Here is a 19,382-nt window from a genome sequence, read left to right as displayed (position 1 = left end):
TGTCGACGAAAGAGCGTTCATTCTTTTGTCATTTCGTTCTTTTAGTATAGACCTATCAATTCCATAGTTTTAATAATGTTTTCCTAAAGAAATCCAACTGCTCAGCAGTGCTCCATTAGATCTTCTCTCTAACCTGTGTAGTTGAAAAGAGAATGATCTTGACAGACAATTGTCTAGACCCATATCCTTTTTTTCAGCTCAGCCACAGGATGATCATATGACTGTTGTAGGATCTGCAGCATTAACAGCTACCATCGAACAGTCTGTTGATCTGTTCAAAACATCACAAACTGTCACAGACCTGGCACTACTTCCAGTATTGGAACAATCAGATAAAGTCTGAAGAACCTGAAGTTTTATAACACCTTCTGTAGATTCTTCCCTCTCACCCATACTTGCTTTGTGATTCATCCCTTCAACAGCTTAACAGGTGGTATTAAAGTACTGTCACCACCATCTGGAGTATTGTTAACAGTGTAAGTAAACACGCTGAGTAAGGTCACTGCTGATCTTAGCTAAATCCACATCTATATGTGTAGCACCTAAAGGATATTCTGTATCATCCACCAACTCCTGGGAGTCCATGCCAGTGATGTAGCTGTCAAAACTAACCAATAATGAACACAAACAATATCTGACACAGTAAAATAAAATAACAGAGGTCAGATGTGTTAGGTCAACTTCAAGGCTATGAAATGAGATGGAAAAGTTATCTTTATTTCAGACTAAGGCAGGAAAATGGGTGACAGGTGGAGAATCTGCAAACATGCTGTAAGTAACTCAAGGTATAAAAGGTGAAGGGGACGGGATATGAAACCACTATGACCACTTATTGAAGCTGCACATTCCCTTTGAATCAGAGAAGCAGGAAGCTCAGTATGCACTACACATCATGACACAAGGCTTCCATACTCACTGGTGTGTTGAGATTTGAAGTCACAATATACAGCTGTGCACTAAAGGCTTCCCTGTTTACTGGCTGTCTGGTGTGTTGGGGTTTGAGGCCACAGTACACGTCCATGCACTGAAGGATTCTCTGCTTATTAGTGTGTTAGAGTTTGGGGACCACAGTATACAGCTATGGACCAAAGGCTTTCATACTTACTGCTGTGTCGGGGTTTGAGGCCATGGTATACAGCTGTACACTGAAGGCTTACATGGTTACTGATGACTGGGGTTTCAGGCCACAGTATAGAGTGGAACACAAAAGGCTTCATTGCTTTCTAGAATGTTGGGATTTGGGGCCACGGTATACAGCTGTGCAGTGAAGGCTTTCCTGGTTACTGGTGAGTTGGGATTTGGGGCCATGGTATACAGCTGTGCAGTGAAGGCTTTCCTGGTTACTGGTGAGTTGGGATTTGGAGCCACATTATACAGCTGTGCAGTGAAGGCTTTCCTGGTTACTGGTGAGTTGGGATTTGGGGCCACGGTATACAGCTGTGCAGTGAAGGCTTTCCTGGTTACTGGTGAGTTGGGATTTGGAGCCACATTATACAGCTGTGCAGTGAAGGCTTTCCTGGTTACTGGTGAGTTGGGATTTGGGGCCACGGTATACAGCTGTGCAGTGAAGGCTTTCCTGGTTACTGGTGAGTTGGGATTTGGAGCCACATTATACAGCTGTGCAATGAGCTAGTTCTGATGTAGTTGTCACCTCACTACTCCACTCAATGGTGGTCAACAAAAGATGAAAATAACAATTCGCCTACTATAAAGAATTGAAATTATTTCAAAAGACAATGAGTAGTGCAGGGATCAACAAAGTTTATGTATTCCTTGGATAATTACTAAACATAGAGTTAATAGTCAAGGAGGAGGGATAGACTTGAAACACAGTGCGTGTATCCTCACTGGAATAAACTTCTTCTCCAAGTTAACCAGCATTTTCCTTTAAAAAGGAGATGGAAAATTGAATGGGTACTCATAAATTCATTCCTCATATGACTGGCCTGGCCCTTCTTGAAAATGGATGTAAGACATAAGGGTGGGTACTGTCAAATAAGAAATGGCCCTGCATCTCAGTTGCCTTGTAACTCTTAGGAGCCTATAATACAGCCAACCTACTATTAGCTTAAAAGAACTTATTCTATCATGGTAATCAATGCTTTTTTGTTAATAATATTTTTCCTTCTCTGTCAGGTATTTCGCCTACATGAGTATTAAGCCAAGTGTCTTCATAATCTCTCAGTCTACAGCAGTGGCAAACAACATGTTGGAAATCTTACAGGATTATCTCTTTACAGTCCTGGCTGGAATACAGCTGAAATTATACAACAGTGTTACTGAAATCATGTACTTACATAAGAATAAAAAAAGTGTTGCATAATCGGTGTAAATAATGCGTTATACAATAAGCATTATCATATGCTATTTGGCAAAATAATGATATATAACTGCCAAGTGAATATTCTGCTTATGCTCAGTTGGTTACACTACATCTCACTGAGCTGCATCCAGAAGAAGCTTTAAACTGACAAAACAAACCATGTGAAGCTTCAACTAAATAAAAACATTTTCTGCAAAAGGGGGCTTGCATTCCCCATGGGGGGAGGTTGCCCTTCACCCCCTTACTTAAATAAACTAATTCCATGACTGCACAACTGTAGAGAAACTTTAAAAGCTCCAAAACCTTGAAATCACTGCTGGCATACTAAAAGAAACCACATTGGCAACTATTTAGAATGGAAAAGAGTGACTAATATGCTGCAACTGAAGGAAGTGCACTGAACAAGCTGCAGCCTCATACACCTTGCACTTGGCGATCAACCTATCCATCCACAACCCCTTGCTCCCGTTTTTGTACATGGGGTTGGGGGTGCCACTTCAATAGTGACAATCATCTAGAGCCAGTGTTCACACCACCAGGTAGCTATCCCTAAGGGTTGGGAGTTATGTTAAATCCCACCATCACCACTGGCCAGAAAGTTCACCACACACCTTGTTCATGAGTTAAATTTCCAAACAGTACTGTGATATTCTTACTAATATTCCAGAGCACCACAGCATGGGAGGGGAGACATTGTATGCTCTTCCATTCCTGTCAAATAAACAACATATAATGTAAGATACAGCACAAGCTAAACAAACTGCCACCAGTAATGCAACACTACTAAGCCACAAGAACTTAAAAAGGCACATTTCTTTATTCTTCAAAGCAGTGAAACATATATCCTATAATAAAACATAAAAGTGTTAATATTTCTATGCAGCCACATGAACTGTAACAAAACTAAAACACCACAAATGTTTTTGTTAATGCTCTAGCCAAACATTTAGAATCAAATGGGAGCAGAAAATACCCCCCCCCCAAAAAAAAATGTTAACCATGGAGCATGAATATGCCATTTTTTTACATTCATTCATTCATTCATTCATTCATTCATTCATTCATTCATTCAGTTGTTTCATTTCCTGATTGTCAGTTTAATATACTTCAGAATCATGGTCAAAACTGTGCTTATTTATGCACTCAGTGAGTGCAAGGCAAAGAAACGAATTCTGCACTAGACATCAATTAATCTACGTATACATGACAGCACGTACACCTACTAGGAAATCACAAGTTACCTATAGCACATTTTTGCCAGAGCATCAAGCAAAAAACACATGAACACATGATCACATGCAGATCCTGGACATCCACACCAGGCGAGAACCAAACCAGACAACCAAATACTATTAGGCAGCAACAAAAGCCTATAAACCACTGTGCTGTCCTATTTTTTCCTCACAGTTTGTAACAAAAAAAAATGTGCAATAGCAGTAATGTATTTAATGCACCACAACAGAATCTTTCATTAACAGTAGCCTGACAGCCTGAAGTCATTGAAGCATCCAACAAAAACAAAACCACAAAAATATTCTCAGTAATGAAGTGGAAACATTGCATTTTTCAAATTTTTTTAAAAAGAAGTGCATTAGAACAAACTCCATTGCAGAGTTGTAGACTATGGGACAATTTAGTATTTCCTGGCTAGAACATTTGATCATACTAGCTTCGTCTTGGTTATTAAGCTGTACCTGAAAATTTGCCAACTGATCACTGCATATGCCATGGTACATGCTAATTTATTGAAAGTTACACCTTCCACCGGCAACAAGGTGTTGCAGAAATGTATCTCTCCAAGTGATAACAGTGTAAAATGCACCACACCAAATTTATTCTATCTTACTGTGACTATTTACAATAAAGATTACAGAACTTAACCTCTGACTTTAATTTAGCTATACTGTTGTAGTCCCTACACTCACCCAAATAAAACTCCTCCCTCTTCTGTCTTCTCACTACTGTTCTATCTTTTTTCTCCCTCTATTTTTTTTCTTCTTCTCTAGCTTCATTTTATTCCCTCTACCATCCTTATTACCTTTTTTTTTTCACCACTTTACTTTTTTAGGTATCTTTACTCATTTTACTCAACATGTGGCAGCTTCCCTTCTCTAAACCCTTTCCCCCATTATAGAATACAACGCCCCGTTTGGTATGTACCTCTCAAGACATCTGCAACAACTGGAAAGGCCGCAGAAATACCCCACTAAAAGAATCACAGGCCTAAAGTAGACCGCCTTAAACAACTCCAGCTATACTCTGTCACATATCGTCTACTCCGAGGCGAGCTCTGCTTAACATACAAGGCCATGCCAAACCCAGAGCTGTTGGACATGCTACACTTAAAGAAATCCCAAACTCTCAGAGCCACACGCTCCAGGGATCTAAACCTTGTCATCACAATAAACAAAACATGCTGGAGGGATAAGTTCCTGACCCAGAGACTCCCCAGACTCTGCCCATACATGTCAAGCAGAGCGCCTCTTTGGCCCTCTTCAAAAGGAACCTTGATGATTGGATGGGAGAAAGAAAATCCACTCCGGGGATCACGTCAGTCGCCCTGCTAGACAGGGGTCCAGGGAAGTAAATAGTGTGGGAAGAAATAGCCAGGGAATTGTTATGGCTAGGCTTGTATAGGCCCTAGGGCCGATAGCCTAGTACCAATCTATGAACCTATGAATAGAAGTTCTATATGAAAAGATTTTGATTTTTTGCAAAAGTTCTTAAACCAGTAGAGGTTTTTAACAAATTTCAGAAAAAAATTTGTCTTTAGTCAGATTTCTTCAAAGATGTTTATTCAGATTAGTAGTTTCGTTTTCTGGACTTCATCAGATATATACTTTCCAGTGTGCTGAGCTTACATCTGCCATTATGTGCTATTTAATTAAGGTATAATGATGTTTTATAACAATATTCAACAACTGTGAAAACTACAAGAGATGTGTATTGTGTTAACAGGTGTTAATCACACTAGTTTGTATAATACCAATATATTTTTTTGTTCTAAAAATACCAGTTTTTGTCCATATGTTATTCTTGTAATTGCCAAATGGCTTAGTTCTGTGGACCAACCTACTCATGTGATTAAGAAAACTAATTAGCTAAATAACTAAATAAATACATATCTGTAAAAGGAAACAGTCGTAACAAAAGTGAATAAGTCCTCTACCCATCAAACACTGCAAATCCTGACCACAGCATTTCATAGGTGTATACTAGGCTAATGACCATTAGGGCTCCTATAGGCCTAGTCGTGCAACTGAGATAAAGGCAATAAGCAGAGGTTATCTGTGAGGTAAAGACCTTAGCTATTATGCCAACCCCTCCCTCCCCAAATTATTTTATAGGTAAGCAATGAATTGGTTGTCCATGTCAAGGTTAGACAATTTCCTCAAAGATGAGAATTAAACCTTGTTCCTTGTGTCTTTGATGTAAACACCTTAATCATTATGAAAATCACACCCAAAGCTGAAGGTAGCTGGAATAAATGCTGCCAATCCAGATGAATAAAATCTAAAAGCTTTTATTGTAGATAAGTGAGCGCTTTCGCAATGATCAACATTGCTTCATCAGACAACATACCCTCAAACAACTGCCCTATACAACAGATGTTCGAATACTTCATATTTCGGCAGGTTACGTGAGCGAACGGTATAACTGCGAATGGACTGTGCATTCGCAATTATAACGTTTGCTCATGTAAAGGGATCGTGGTACAGTGCGGTTAGGGAAATACATCCCTTTCCTCACTGCAGTGTGATCTCGGAGTTGGAATATTAAGTTGGGGGTGTGGGGGGTGCAGGGGGCTTGCCCCCCGACATAAATGTGATTTTAGGCTAGCTATTTACGGAGTTAAGGGAAGGATGAGATTGCTGTTAAGTGTCGAAAATGTCGTGAACGACATTTTCAGCATTAACAGTTGTTTTCCAACATTGGGAACGTTCGGAATTGTGTACTTTCGTCGAAACACTTCGCTAATAAGAACACTTTTTTTATTTTCGTAATTATGATAGTAAACCATATATATATATATATATATATATATATATATGCACACACATATGACATAATTTAAAATAACCAATCTGTTCTCAGAACAAATTAAGCATCAACCATCCCATCCTAAAGGTACAGATACATAAAAAAATGTAATGTTGCTGAAAGTAATAAAACATTCACAGTATACTAAATATAGTATAAAAGTTCATACAATGACCAAACAAAAACATAACATAACATGAAATATGTATTTCAACTCTCTAACATTTGGTAATAACATGAAAGAGAAAAAAAAGAAAAAAAAAAAAGGGGGGGGGGCAAAAACTGTCAGACCTGGATTATACTAATCTCACATAGTCAATATTGGGACTTTTCATTTCAGTTTTCTAGATTTCAAAGCTGGTTTTAGGGGGACAGAATTATTCAAGTCTAGCCCCCTGTGTGCACCTAGCCTCAGGATCCACTGAACCTCCATAGAGTCTGTCTGGTTTATAAGGTCACCCAGCCTGCTATTCACTACCTGAACATGCAGTACCTGAAACAAGAAGGTATGCTCCTCATTTGTGGATAAAGTGTGTTTCGCTAAAGCACTATATTCTAAACCTCTCCTAGTGCAATATATATGATCCCTGATCCTTTCCCTGAGACAACGGTTAGTCTTTCCAACGTAAAATCGGAAACATACCTTACAATGTGCAACATATATCACACTGACAGTCTCACATTCTGCCTTGACCTTAAGTTCCCACAAACGTCCTGTGTCAGGGTGTTTGAAAAATATGGATTCATCCACGTAGGCACAATATGCACACTTGCCACACTTATATGTCCCATTCATAACACTGGCTTCATGTTTCTTCTTCCTGGGATGGCACAGTTGTTGCTTCAAGTTTTGCTTATTCCTATATATAAACGTGGTCTATCTCCCACCACATTAGTAGTGTCTTCATCTACTAGAAGAATGTGCCAATAGTCCTGTATAATCCTAGTAAACTTACTCACATATTTAGTGTACGGTAAGACAAAAGGGGTCTGGGAGAAAGCTTTGTATTCTTCCCCCTGCTGTTTTACTAAGCTTCTCTATGAGTAATAAGGTTTAGCTTCACCTCTTCTCTCCTTCTGCACTTGTTTATGAGCCATATCTACCTCTTGGGCTGGATACACTCTAATCAAAAAACCTTCTTTTAAATTCCTCAATTCTGTTTGATATATCTCATCCTGACAACAAAAGTGGGAAAGCCTTATTGCCTGCTCTTTCACAATGTTGGGAAATATGTGTTCCTTGTGCATACTGTCAAAATGTAGGAATGCTGGACAGTAACACTTCTTCCTATGTAACTTGGTGCACCACCCCTTCTCAATTTTGAATATTGTGACATCTAAGAAATCTATACTGGTGCCGGAATGATTCGTAGTGAATTTCAAAAAAAATCACACGTTGTCCATACAAAGGTGGAATAGGTTCAAACTAATCTCATCCCCCTTCCAACCTAAAAAAGGTCATCCACAAATCATCTATAAAAGACGATATGAGGATCCTTCAACAGATGTGATTGCTCCCAATCCACCATCACCAAATTTGCATATGCATTGGCACAACTTGTACCCATGGCAACACCTGATGTCTGACAATAGCATACATCATTAAATGAAGACAATGTGTTCCAAAACTATCTCCAACAACATATATAGAAAGCCTATTTGTTGTACAGTTAATTTCCCATGTCTCAGAAGTACTGACCTCACCATATTAATGCCTTGTTCATTAGGTATACTTGTAAACAATGATACCACATCTAGGGTGACTATTAGGTCCATCCCCATGAATCTAGCTGTCTCCACCTCACTGTATAAGTCACTTAAAAAATGTTCTGTATCTCTAAGGACATGAGGGAAGTCTTTAAGTACATCTCTCAGTTCACCATCCAGGTAAATAGAAATGGGCTCTGTTAGCCACCCTGCCCCTGCTACAATGGGTCTAAACTTAGAGCATCTGAGGTCTTTGTGTATTTTAGGGAGGCCATGCACTCGTGGGATCAACGTTTTTTCTACTTTGAAGTATTAGAACAATTCCTTTTCCAGCATCCCCATGCACACATATTCCTGAAGGGTGTTGACAATGTGTCGACTCATATCATTCACTACATCCATAGATACAATCTTATATACATTTGAGTCTGCTAACATTTCTGTCATTCTCTCAAAATAAAATGTTGAATTCAGCACTGCAATAGGTTCCCCTTTGTCAGAGGGATTATAACTATACTATCATTATTTTGTAACTTGTGTAATGCCTGTCTTTCTGCAGTTGACAGGTTATCACCCTTTCTCTCTCTAACATTGCTAACAGTACTATCATAAATGGCATTCTCACATGCTTTTAAAATGTTTCCACATTGGGTGGTAAACTAGGTATAAAAGTGCTATTCCTTTTATATCTCAAATGGTGTACATTTTCAACATTTTTAAATTGTAATTTTAATGTTACATTTTGTGTAAACAAACACAGACATAATAACAAGTCACTAATGTCCATATTGCTGGTAGGTACAAAACTCAAATCTTTACTTAGTAGGAAAGTTTCCACTGGTGTCAGTTCATAGTCCGACAGGTTCCACACTAGGTTTCCTACCCATAGCCCCACATCTTCTTGAGCGTGTGTGTCTGTATCTGCCCTGGCACCTCCTTCTGATTCTGCCCTCTTCTCTGTATGTCCTGTTTCAAAGAACCCCTTCTCCTGTATGAAAGGGCAACTGAAATGTTGGAAAAACCTGTTGCTTTAAGTCCATATTGATTTTGCATCTCACTACTGTTGCCGACGTCATTGCTTGCTGTATCACTTCCATTTCTAACGGATTAGGTGGAGTATCCATCGGTGTCGAATAGACAGAAGCAACAGCTTCTGGTGAGAGGGCACTCCCTCCGGTCTGTCGATTGGTTGACGTCTCACCATCATGATGGTCATTAGTCACTCGCTCAGACTGCTGGTGACCCTCTTCTCTCAGCCCATCTCACTGTTCAACTAGGGCAACATGCCCCCTCTCTTGTTGAATGGTTCCTCCTACTTCCTTCGGTCACATCTCTATATAACAACTTTTTTTTTTTTTGCTCTAATAACCTTGCCTCATAACGAAGCACTTTCTCAATCAGTTCATTTAAAAACTGTTCTGTAGCTTCTTCACCGTACAACAAATACAACTCCTGTTGCTGCTGGCAAAGCTTAGCATTCAAATCATGCTCTAGCGGTTGAAGAAAATCTATCAGCAGCTTAATATAAGCTTTACTTGTGTCTAAATTAATATTTTGTCACTGTGTTAGCAAATCAGGGTAGGTATTGCCATAAGTAGGCATATTCAGGTATCAATTGCATCTTCAAACAAGCTTCGAAATGATAACGTTGACACTTGAGCCATTTAAATCTATACAGATCATTCTCCAAGCTCCTTTTTACCATTCGCACACTGCTATCATTCTCAGTAGAAAGTACAGTACCTGGTTCAAGTTCAGCAGCACCAAGTGTTAATAGTGGATTATGTTCAACAGTTAAGAAGTCCACAAGTCGATTGTCTTTATCCATACTGTTCCCTTCTTTTGCAAAAGAACTCACAGCACCTTCCGCCATCCTCGCAAAATACACAGCTTAAAGTTCTTATCCAAACACACCCAAAGCAAGGTAGACACAGATTGGTTATTTTAAATTTTGTCATATATATATATATATATATATATATATATATATATATATATATATAGGGCAGTTGTTTGAGGGTATGTTGTCTGATGAAGCAATGTTGATCATTGCGAAAGCGCTCACTTATCTACAATAAAAGTTTTTGGATTTTATTCATCTGGATTGGCAGCATTTATTCCAGCTACCTTCAGCTTTGGGTGTGGTTTTCATTTCACTTTACTTGTGTCTACCTCACTTTGGGTGTGTTTGGATAAGAGCCTTAATCATTATGCCAACTTTTAACCCCTTTAGGTTTTGTCCTAGGTATAAACCTTGCCAAAGAGACGTGAATCCTACAATAACCTACAACTATGCCATAAATTATTGTTTAAATAACTTACAGCTAAGAAATGTCACTGATAAAATGAACAGTAATACAGATTTAAATATAAACCTACTGTCTAATAAATATACAGCATTCCAGAGTGTGGCTTATAAAGGAAGTAGTCACTTCTCACATACTTGAATCAAACCACAAACGGCACACATTACTCCTTCAGCAACTCAGCAAAACAGTGAATCACAGTTTATGTTATTGCACACTACCTTCCACATACCCACGCAAAACCTTTACCAGCATACACTGAACTTTTTTGGGTGCTGTCAGTCTGATCACATGATCTTCTAGACCCATATAAATTGCTTGTTCTTAGGTTCATTGGTATTTACCAGGCTAATAACCACAAGAGCCTTTTTAAGCCAAGCCACCCCTCCCAAATTTAACCAACAGGTTTGATGCTCTAGAGGTTATTTTTAGAGGTAAGCATAAGCTAGGGCTAGGGCATACATGGTCAAAAATGTATAGGTTGCCTCAGTCCATTAGAGACACAGGTGACAGACCAGGGGTGAATTTCTGATTTTTCATCCACTGGCCCAGGTTATGTTTGAATGGGGTCAGGGAGGAAATCTGCGTCACACAGACTAGGAACCTGTTGCAGAGAAACAGTATTCACTGAGACACATTCCTGTCTCTCCAACATGTCCTATTTATGTTGCAAGCAAGTTTAATTTGCTGGATCGGTAGTAGCTGTGATGCTGTTTCTTTTATGGAGATGCAATAGGTCCATTACAGTGGGACATGGGATGCCTTGTGTGCAAGACACAGATCACCCCTCAACAGTCTGTAGGAGATAAAGTATAGGGATAAGCCTTTAAGGCGAATGTTGTTAATGCCCTGTAATCTTTTTTGTGAGGAAGCTCTACGGATGTTTCAGTTGTTGCATATGCCTGGTCAGATATATACAAAAGGAACCATTACACCCAAAGATGGCTCTGATAAGGGCTGGGTACAATGGAAACATGACTCTCTTGGACCTAGATGCCATACCCTTGCTTATAAGTTGAGCAAACTACAATGATTTCACATTTTGGTCTAAGGCCCAGTTACTGTCTACATACATCCCCAAACCCCTGACTAACAGGTCTGCTTTTAAGGGTGTGTTATCAATGAGGTAGTTTCCTTGGGTAGCTGACTTCCCAAAGGAACTATTATGTATTTCTTGGTACTGAATTTTAAACCGTGTCTACGGCACCAGTTATTTCTCTGTATTAGTCCTTCTTGGAGAATATTAGTGTACTTGGGGGATTCTATGACTGCTCCTAGTTAGCAGTCATCTGTAAGCTTGTACAGCCATTGACTGTTGATGTTGGTCTTGACGTCTGAGAAGTAGATGCCAAAAAGGACAGAACCCAGCACTGAACCCTGAAGGACTTCACTGGTGACCGTCGTCTTTGTAGAGGCGGAAACCCCTATCTTGGGTCCTATCTGAGAGCAAGATGGCAATCCAGCATGTACCATAGGGTTTATGCCTAATTTTCTGAGTTTGTTTACAATGCCTGAGTGGGGTATCATACCAAATGCCTTGGCCAGGTCAACATAGGCAGTACGCACCATTCTGCTCCTGTCCATTGCCTTAGTGACCTTTGATGTTTATCTAAGTAGGCATGATTTTCTCTTAACAAAATTGGACTGGGTTGGATCCAGTGTCCGGGGGTTTCCAATATAATTATTAATCATTTCTATGATAATTCTTTCCATGGCTTTGCATGCAAGACTAGACACCTTAATGGTTCTGTAGTTTCCAGGATCCATAAAAGGCTTGTGCTTATGCAGAGGGATGACTGTTACAGTTCTGCATTTTTACAGTTCTGCATTTATGTGGCACAAAGCCTGACTAGAATCTGTGGTTAAATAATGAATCCAGTGGTCCTGACTGGTTATGATTTATGCTATTTAGGAAGTATCTTGAAACGTTACTGAGGCCCATCAATGTGGTGTGCTTGACCTTGGAAAGTGTGTTTAGCACCTGTTCTCAAGTGATGGTTGGGGAGGTTATGATTGATAGCATTTCTTCAAAGATGATGGGTCAGGGAGAGTGAGGTAAAATGAGAGCTGAATTTGTCAGCCATTAGATTTGCTATATTTTCTGGCTCCATGTAGGTGGCTCCATTCACAATTAGCCTCACATTGTTGTGTACAACCTTTGAGATTACGGACATAGCTAAAGAAAGTCTTGTGGTCTTCCTTGGCTTGGAGGGCAATTTTACCTCAAAACTGGCTTTGGTAGACCTGATTTTGTTTTGTTTAGATTGATGAGTGAGTTTTTATCCTGCTGGGCATTGTACTTCTTGACATTTGCTATGACTTTCTTCCTTATGTTGCATAGCATATTGATGTTTGGATTCCACCAGGGTGGTTTGTTTTTTGGGTTTCTGAGCTTATTTCTAGTAGACACAGCTATCTCTAAGCATTTAGTAACACAACTTTACAAATTATCTGTGAACAATTCTATATGGTAACTGTGTTATCAAGGTTTGAGGGGCTTGAAATTTTGTCAGGTTGTCACTTAATAATAGGAAGCTTGCTTTAGAATACTTTTTAAATGCTATAGGTTTAGCGAGATTCACAGATTTTATTTTTATTTTCAGGTCTGCCTTTACCAGAGATGACATTACAATGGGGGGGGGGGCAGTGTTCTCCCATGTTAGTGGGGACCAGGCCCAATATGTTTTCTAACCTACTGAGCATGTGGACTATCTGGTTCAGGCTGTTACAGTAAATGTTTAAAAAATACAGGAATCTCTGGGCCTGCAGATTTGGCATTGTGTATGATTCCCTGTTGATCAGCCAGGATGGCTACATAGTGCCACAACCTACATCATAACATGGTGTAGTGTGGTGATGGTCTTGATTTTGTAAGGGACAATATCTTGCTGAGAATCAAAGCTTACTGCCAGATACAGAGGTGAAAGGAAGTTAGTTTCCAGCTGGCCATTGTGTAAACAAGCAGAGGATATTTTCTGTGTTCCTAAGATCCCTACTCCCAAAATGCTTGGGCCATAATCTGCTATGTACACTAAACTGGCCATTGCACGCACTGTCCATTTGTGCTTTTGTATGCACTGTGCTATCCTGGGACCCCATATGCCTGAGTTTGTCCACTGTTATCTGCCAAAAGCCACCCCCAGTGTCTATGTAACTTAATGCGGGAGCTTTTCTCCCTGGGTCTCCACTGAAAACAGGCTACATGCCCAGTCAGTCACTACCCGTTAATCAAATGTAATAAATAAATAAAATAGTTCCCTCTCACATCTCTTCTCCAGCTAGCTCCTACCAACTACAGGGCTGCTAAGTCAATCCTGGACCACTGGAACTGTTCCATCTCACTGCACCATAGAGCTGAACTACAGTGAATATTTGTCAGACAAGATGACTCTCATGAAGAACATGATCATATGGCCCGGATCATGACATTATTCTTACTTTTCTTATAGGTGACTCAGAATGTTTTATTATTTTACTTCCCACAGCTACTACTGCCAAAATGCATGCACCACATTCACCCAATTCAACTAACTGTCTTACCTTTCAGAGTACTCCCTACTGAATAGGGTACTCACTACTGAATGAATCCATCATCTTTATTATTCACCTTCATTAAGTATGAGGCCTAATGGCACCACGTCTCCAATGCAAAACATTATAAATGGTATACAAGTTATACGACTTCCTGCCTTTAGGGTAATTGCACATTTATCTTCAGACTGGGGCCCAAAGACATACAGCAGATATCATAAGGGATGAAGATACACTTCTACAAGAGCAACAACATGTTCTAGACAAATTCCTTCCTTTTGACAATAAGCAGTTCTTAATGTGTCATCACCAAGACACTTTTGGGTTATCACTGAGAAGCATCTGGCAATAGGAATTCTTAGTCATTTTTCCCTAGACCGGGATTCCAGGTAATACTAATTCCTTACCAGCTGCAAACTTTTAGCACAAGGCTGTAGAAGGTAACATACCCAGTTCTGCATAGATTCATGTCATCAGGTGAGTTTCTGGTGTAACTGAGCAATAATAAAGGTTCTTAAGTATATCTTTAATTCTGATTGAATATGAAAATTAGAGCAGCAAGAAGGATTTGTACCTTAATTATATGAACACTGAAAATGTCAGTTATGACAAAAATGTTAACACACAAAATACACAAACACACGAAGAAAGGAAAAACATATTAAAATGATGGGTAATATTTGAATGACATGAGCTTTGCATATCAAAAGGCCTAATCTGTTGTAATTGTTCAATTTTTTTCTGAGTGCTCTTTGCCCCCCCACTTGCTGATCATTATCATGTCTCTAATGAGTCTCAGACCATTTGTTCCCTACTTATAGTAACATGGTCATTGACTTGGCTGAGAACTGAAGCATCATTCAGGTAGTTAAGAAGGTTATTTGGTGTTGTGGCTGTCCATAGACTATCAATACACTGACATTTCTCGAGCACACACTGTACAGACTAGCAGCTCAAAGGACCTTCAGGGAAGAGTTATCACTCTCTGTTCTTTCCCTGTCTCATCCTTCACTGCTGCAACTTCTCCCATCCTTAACAATGGATGACCAGGTAATTTTCACTTTAATCCCTACCCTCATCCGCGGTGGCTGATATTGGTGACTGTGTCACTGTAGGGGCACACTATGTCTTCCTCATGCATATACATGCTTACAAACATACATGCTAACTGACAGAAAACATCACTGTCTTGGTAGCCAAGCCCACACCTTCTGTTTCAAGCTGCATCACTGCAGCCTGTGAACCTTCATTTACTGACCATGGAATGCATACAGTGATAACCACTACTCCCTTTCCCAGGATGGGTGAATCAGCAATAACAACTCATGTCTACCCCCTTCCCACAAGGCTTTTCCAGTGTCCAAGTCGCTACCTGAACTCAAGTCATCTGTGATACAGTCAAAGTCTGTATCCAGCTATACCTGACCTATTTTGAATATTAAACTAGGAAACGGATGATATAACTTAACAGTCCTACCCTTCTATGTGGTAGCATAATTTCAGTGTATTAAGGCACAGGTCCTGGGTGCTGTAATGCTACAAATAAACTCTTTATAATCTTGTGCCTGACATTACAAGGAATATTCCAAATTCTACTCTCCTGTTTAATGGTCTTTTAAGTGGGCTATGTGTCAACTGCCTAACTTCACCCCACTCCCTCCTTCAAATGGTCAATGACAATCAAGACCACATCTGTAATTCTAAACTGATTAAACAATATCATTCATCTCTCTCATATCTTTTGATTACTAATGAGGCCCGCATTTGGTTCAGGTTTGTGTACTGTCCTTGAACTGCCAAAATGGTGGCCAGTTCTCATTTTTTCCAAGTTCTCTACATGTTTTGTCAACCCCAGCTCCTAAGGGGATAGTCAGTTTCCAATCTGGAGGTCATCAGTAAATGGGCCTTTTACGACCTCCTTCAGTTCAACTTATAAAGCTACTGAAAAGGTCTCATCAGAATTGGAAGTCTTGATAAGAACAGCTATTATTTCTCTACTCCATCTTTTTAGGGTATACCACAAGTAAAAAATCTGTCTTTAATATGCCAGCCAACTGTGTACCTATTTAAGCAATTTTATTATATTTCTGTAATGTTTAGTAACTTGTATAGAAGTCCTTTTTCTGATGGACCCATCTCAACCCCTGCCTGGGGTATTAATTACAACTCTATTCTGGTAAACTATGAATTTTCCATATAAAAGCTAAAGTCTGAGTATTGTGTAATTCTCAGTCACTTTCTCCCAGTTAACTAAAGGAACTTTCTATGCGGTACTTTGAAGCTACAGTCTAGGCCTGTAAAATACTGGTTCTTTGTCAGTGTCACTCTGTGATTTAAATCTGTAAAATTTATCACAACCTTCAGTCTAACATCTGAAAACTAGTTTGTTAGGTAACTCTTTTATAAACATTCAACTAACATTTTTATGGTAAGGTTGTTTCTGCTTTTTTGAAGTAAGGTTGATAGGCCTGAAATCTCAACAGCTTCCTCAATGTAAATTTTTTCACACAAAGCAGTGATTGCTTGTCTTCCTGTTTTTTCAAAAGAACCACCATTTGCTTTCAGTAAAAAAATGTTACTTATTCTGTTAAAGAGGTACTTAGTATTTTTCCCAGAATCTCATTTAACTTTCTGATAAATCCCACTCTGTCTTACAAATTCTTTCTACATCATGATTCTGAATCCATATAAAACTCTGCATCTCCTGTGGAAAAAATCCATCCCTTTCCAAATCTCTCAACCATTATTACATACAGAAGAATAAATCATGAATTCAAATATTTTTTTCTTACACATTCTCTACTCGTACACGTTGATAATCTGATAGAATGGCACCAACAGAAACAGCTTCAACTTCTTCCTTTTCCTAAAACAAAAACATATTTCAAGTAAAATAAATTTGTATCATAGAAGTAACTGACATTATTTTAAGTACACGTCATGTGACTACTCATGTTTCACACCTTATTAAGGTATTAAGTAACTTAAGAGGTAACTAAGTAAAGCTGCCTGAAGCCAAATAATAATATTATTCTTGTATTAAAATTTAAAAGAACAGGAGATTATGTATATTTATATGTATTTTAGTGGCTAGACCACAGCAATTTAATGAACATTAAGCAGCAGGTACTGTACTGCCCATGAGGATTAAGTGCTCGTATCAATTTCTAACAGAAATACCTTACATGATACCACAGCAGATGTCCTTAACTGAATGGCATTTACTCCAATTTGTCAAATAAGAGCTACGATATCTCTAACCAAGACTGCTTCACTCCAGCAGACAGGCATATACATAGTCAGAAGATGCAGAGAATGCTCAAGGTTTTTATTCAAATGTTACATGAGTTCTTCTGGTACATTATACAGTTTAGAAACATGGAAGATCATGTTTCACCTCAACATCCAAATGCTTGGAGAAGATATCCCCCCTCTGTCCTGACTAGTATGCATGATCATAAGGCAGCTTACTGAATGTGGCAATAAACTTAAACTAGGTCAGTTATTACAGAAAACAGAAATTTCTTTGGAAAATATAGCTAGGGAGTGGGATAAAATTAAAGTGGAGTTTAAACATCGGGTGGAAATAAAAGAAAGAGAGAGATGGCTAAGAAGTAACAAGAATTATTTAGAGGGACTGACAAATGTTAAATTATTACAGAATAGGGGGAATCTTACAGAACAAGAAGAGGAGCAATTGCAGAATGCCAAGCAGAAAATAAAGGATTACCTCAATAATATTAATGAGTTTAGAAAAATAGCTGTTAAGCAACTGTTTTTTGATAATAATGCCAGAGCACAAAAACGTTTAGCCCAATGATTTAGCTGCTCTCTGCAGCTTTGAACCAGGTTTCTGTGAATGCACAAATGTCAGCATCTTCCAGGATTAAGAATGCTTGCAATGAGTGCAGTTTCACGTTTAATCACCTAGCATTTAGCAGAATGACTTTTAATTTGCGTTTTGATGACATTTTCATGTTGGTAGTTTTGACCTCATGGCATTGCCCAAAAAAGGCATGATGGGGGTGGCAACAGCCTTTGCCAGAAGCCTGAAGCCCAAGAGATACAGATGCAGGCTATCTCTGGCAAAGCATCGTGGTTTGTCAATCATGTCTTCCCAGGCTGTCAGGTACTGGATCCCCTTGGAATGATACCCGAAATTAAGCCAATTGTTAAAGTCAATAATTTTCTGTTTGTATTGAGTCATCATTCTGGGTGAAGGTAGAATGCTGTTTAAGGTTAGGAACATACCTGCCTGGGACACACATTCAGTGAGCTTGACCATGTCTCTCTTGTCATTCACGCCAACATGGACTATGACAGAGTGATAACAGTACCTGTTGTTGAGAGACTTGAGTGTATGGGTGATATGGTGGATTGTGGCACCTGGCAAACAACTAATCATGAATTTCTCCTTATCCAGCCTGGTGAGGGGCACATCTGTGTGTCTCACAATGGAGTCTCCTATGACTAATATGTTGGGTTTACGTTTAGGCTTTAGTGGCTGTGAGACACAGGTGTGTGGTGTGTGGTGGGCAGTGGAGTTCGCGTGAGTTTTCGCCTTGGAGGTCTCTTTTGTTTAGGTATGTTTTTGTTGAGGACCTCCACATGAGTGGGTGTATGTTGTGTGGGTGGTGTTTGAGGTGTCATGTTTGTGTTGACAACGTTCTCAGTGCCACATATACTGGCTTGTGAGGGAGACAGCATTGACTCCAGGTTTTTAATGTAATTGCATCTCACACAAATTGTGTTCCTAGGTAGTAGTAGTAGAGGGTTGTTTGTGTATATGATGCAGTTGCTACACTGCCTCAGGATGCCCATATCAACTAGACTGGCAGGAGAAAAGGTAGGAAACTGTCCATCAATGCTTGTCAGAATCTGAGGAAGAGAGGCAAGAGAGAGCTAAGAGGGTAAAGGGTGGAAGGTCTAAGAGGAGTACTACTTGGCAAACACACATGTGCTACTAAGGGAAAATTTGTATCTGGAATACCTCACAATGGGTTAAAAACAGTGCAGCTGTGGTGCGTGACATACAAACAAGCCCAAAACAGCTCAAACGCGGGGTTTAAATACCACAAAAAATAGAAGATTTCAGTAACACAGATATCTAGTCAATTCTCCAAGTCCCTGCTTTCTTTACCAATTAGCCTGTGCCAGACAAGGTCCAGGCAGCCCTGCTACACTCTCTAGCAGAGGAGATGGCCGCCAGAAACACAGAAGGCAAACACAAGATGGCTGCCAGAAACACAGAAGGCAACAACAACAACAAAAAACAGCTCTGGATGCAACAAACCTGTATCCAGACTATGCTACTCAATTTAAGGGTTAAGAACACAGTAAAACTCACAACCTACAGACAAAAACAGAACTAACAGTATGAAAAAATACAGTTAAACCATAATGAAATGCAGTAAAAGTCAGTTAAACAGTAATGAATTGCAGTAAATAGCAATGAAATACAGTTAAATGATAAT

General features: G+C 39.3%; 1 protein-coding gene across 1 annotated transcript in view; it reads right to left on the bottom strand.

The window, feature by feature from the left end:
- DPH6 (diphthamine biosynthesis 6) overlaps positions 1-19,382 on the bottom strand; it is a 2,556,557-nt gene that overhangs the window by 1,944,975 nt on the left and 592,200 nt on the right. The window contains exon 4 of the mRNA XM_044073989.1: positions 16,701-16,774. Within this exon, the coding sequence (XP_043929924.1) occupies positions 16,701-16,774 (74 nt within the window). The remainder of the gene's footprint in view (positions 1-16,700; positions 16,775-19,382) is intronic.

This window comes from Protopterus annectens, chromosome 6.part0, assembly GCF_019279795.1.
Source record: "Protopterus annectens isolate FY-2018-M chromosome 6.part0, PAN1.0, whole genome shotgun sequence".
NCBI classification, from domain to species: domain Eukaryota; kingdom Metazoa; phylum Chordata; order Ceratodontiformes; family Protopteridae; genus Protopterus; species Protopterus annectens.
Note: the sequence above shows the minus strand (reverse complement) of the source record. Positions and strands in the feature narration are given on the sequence as shown.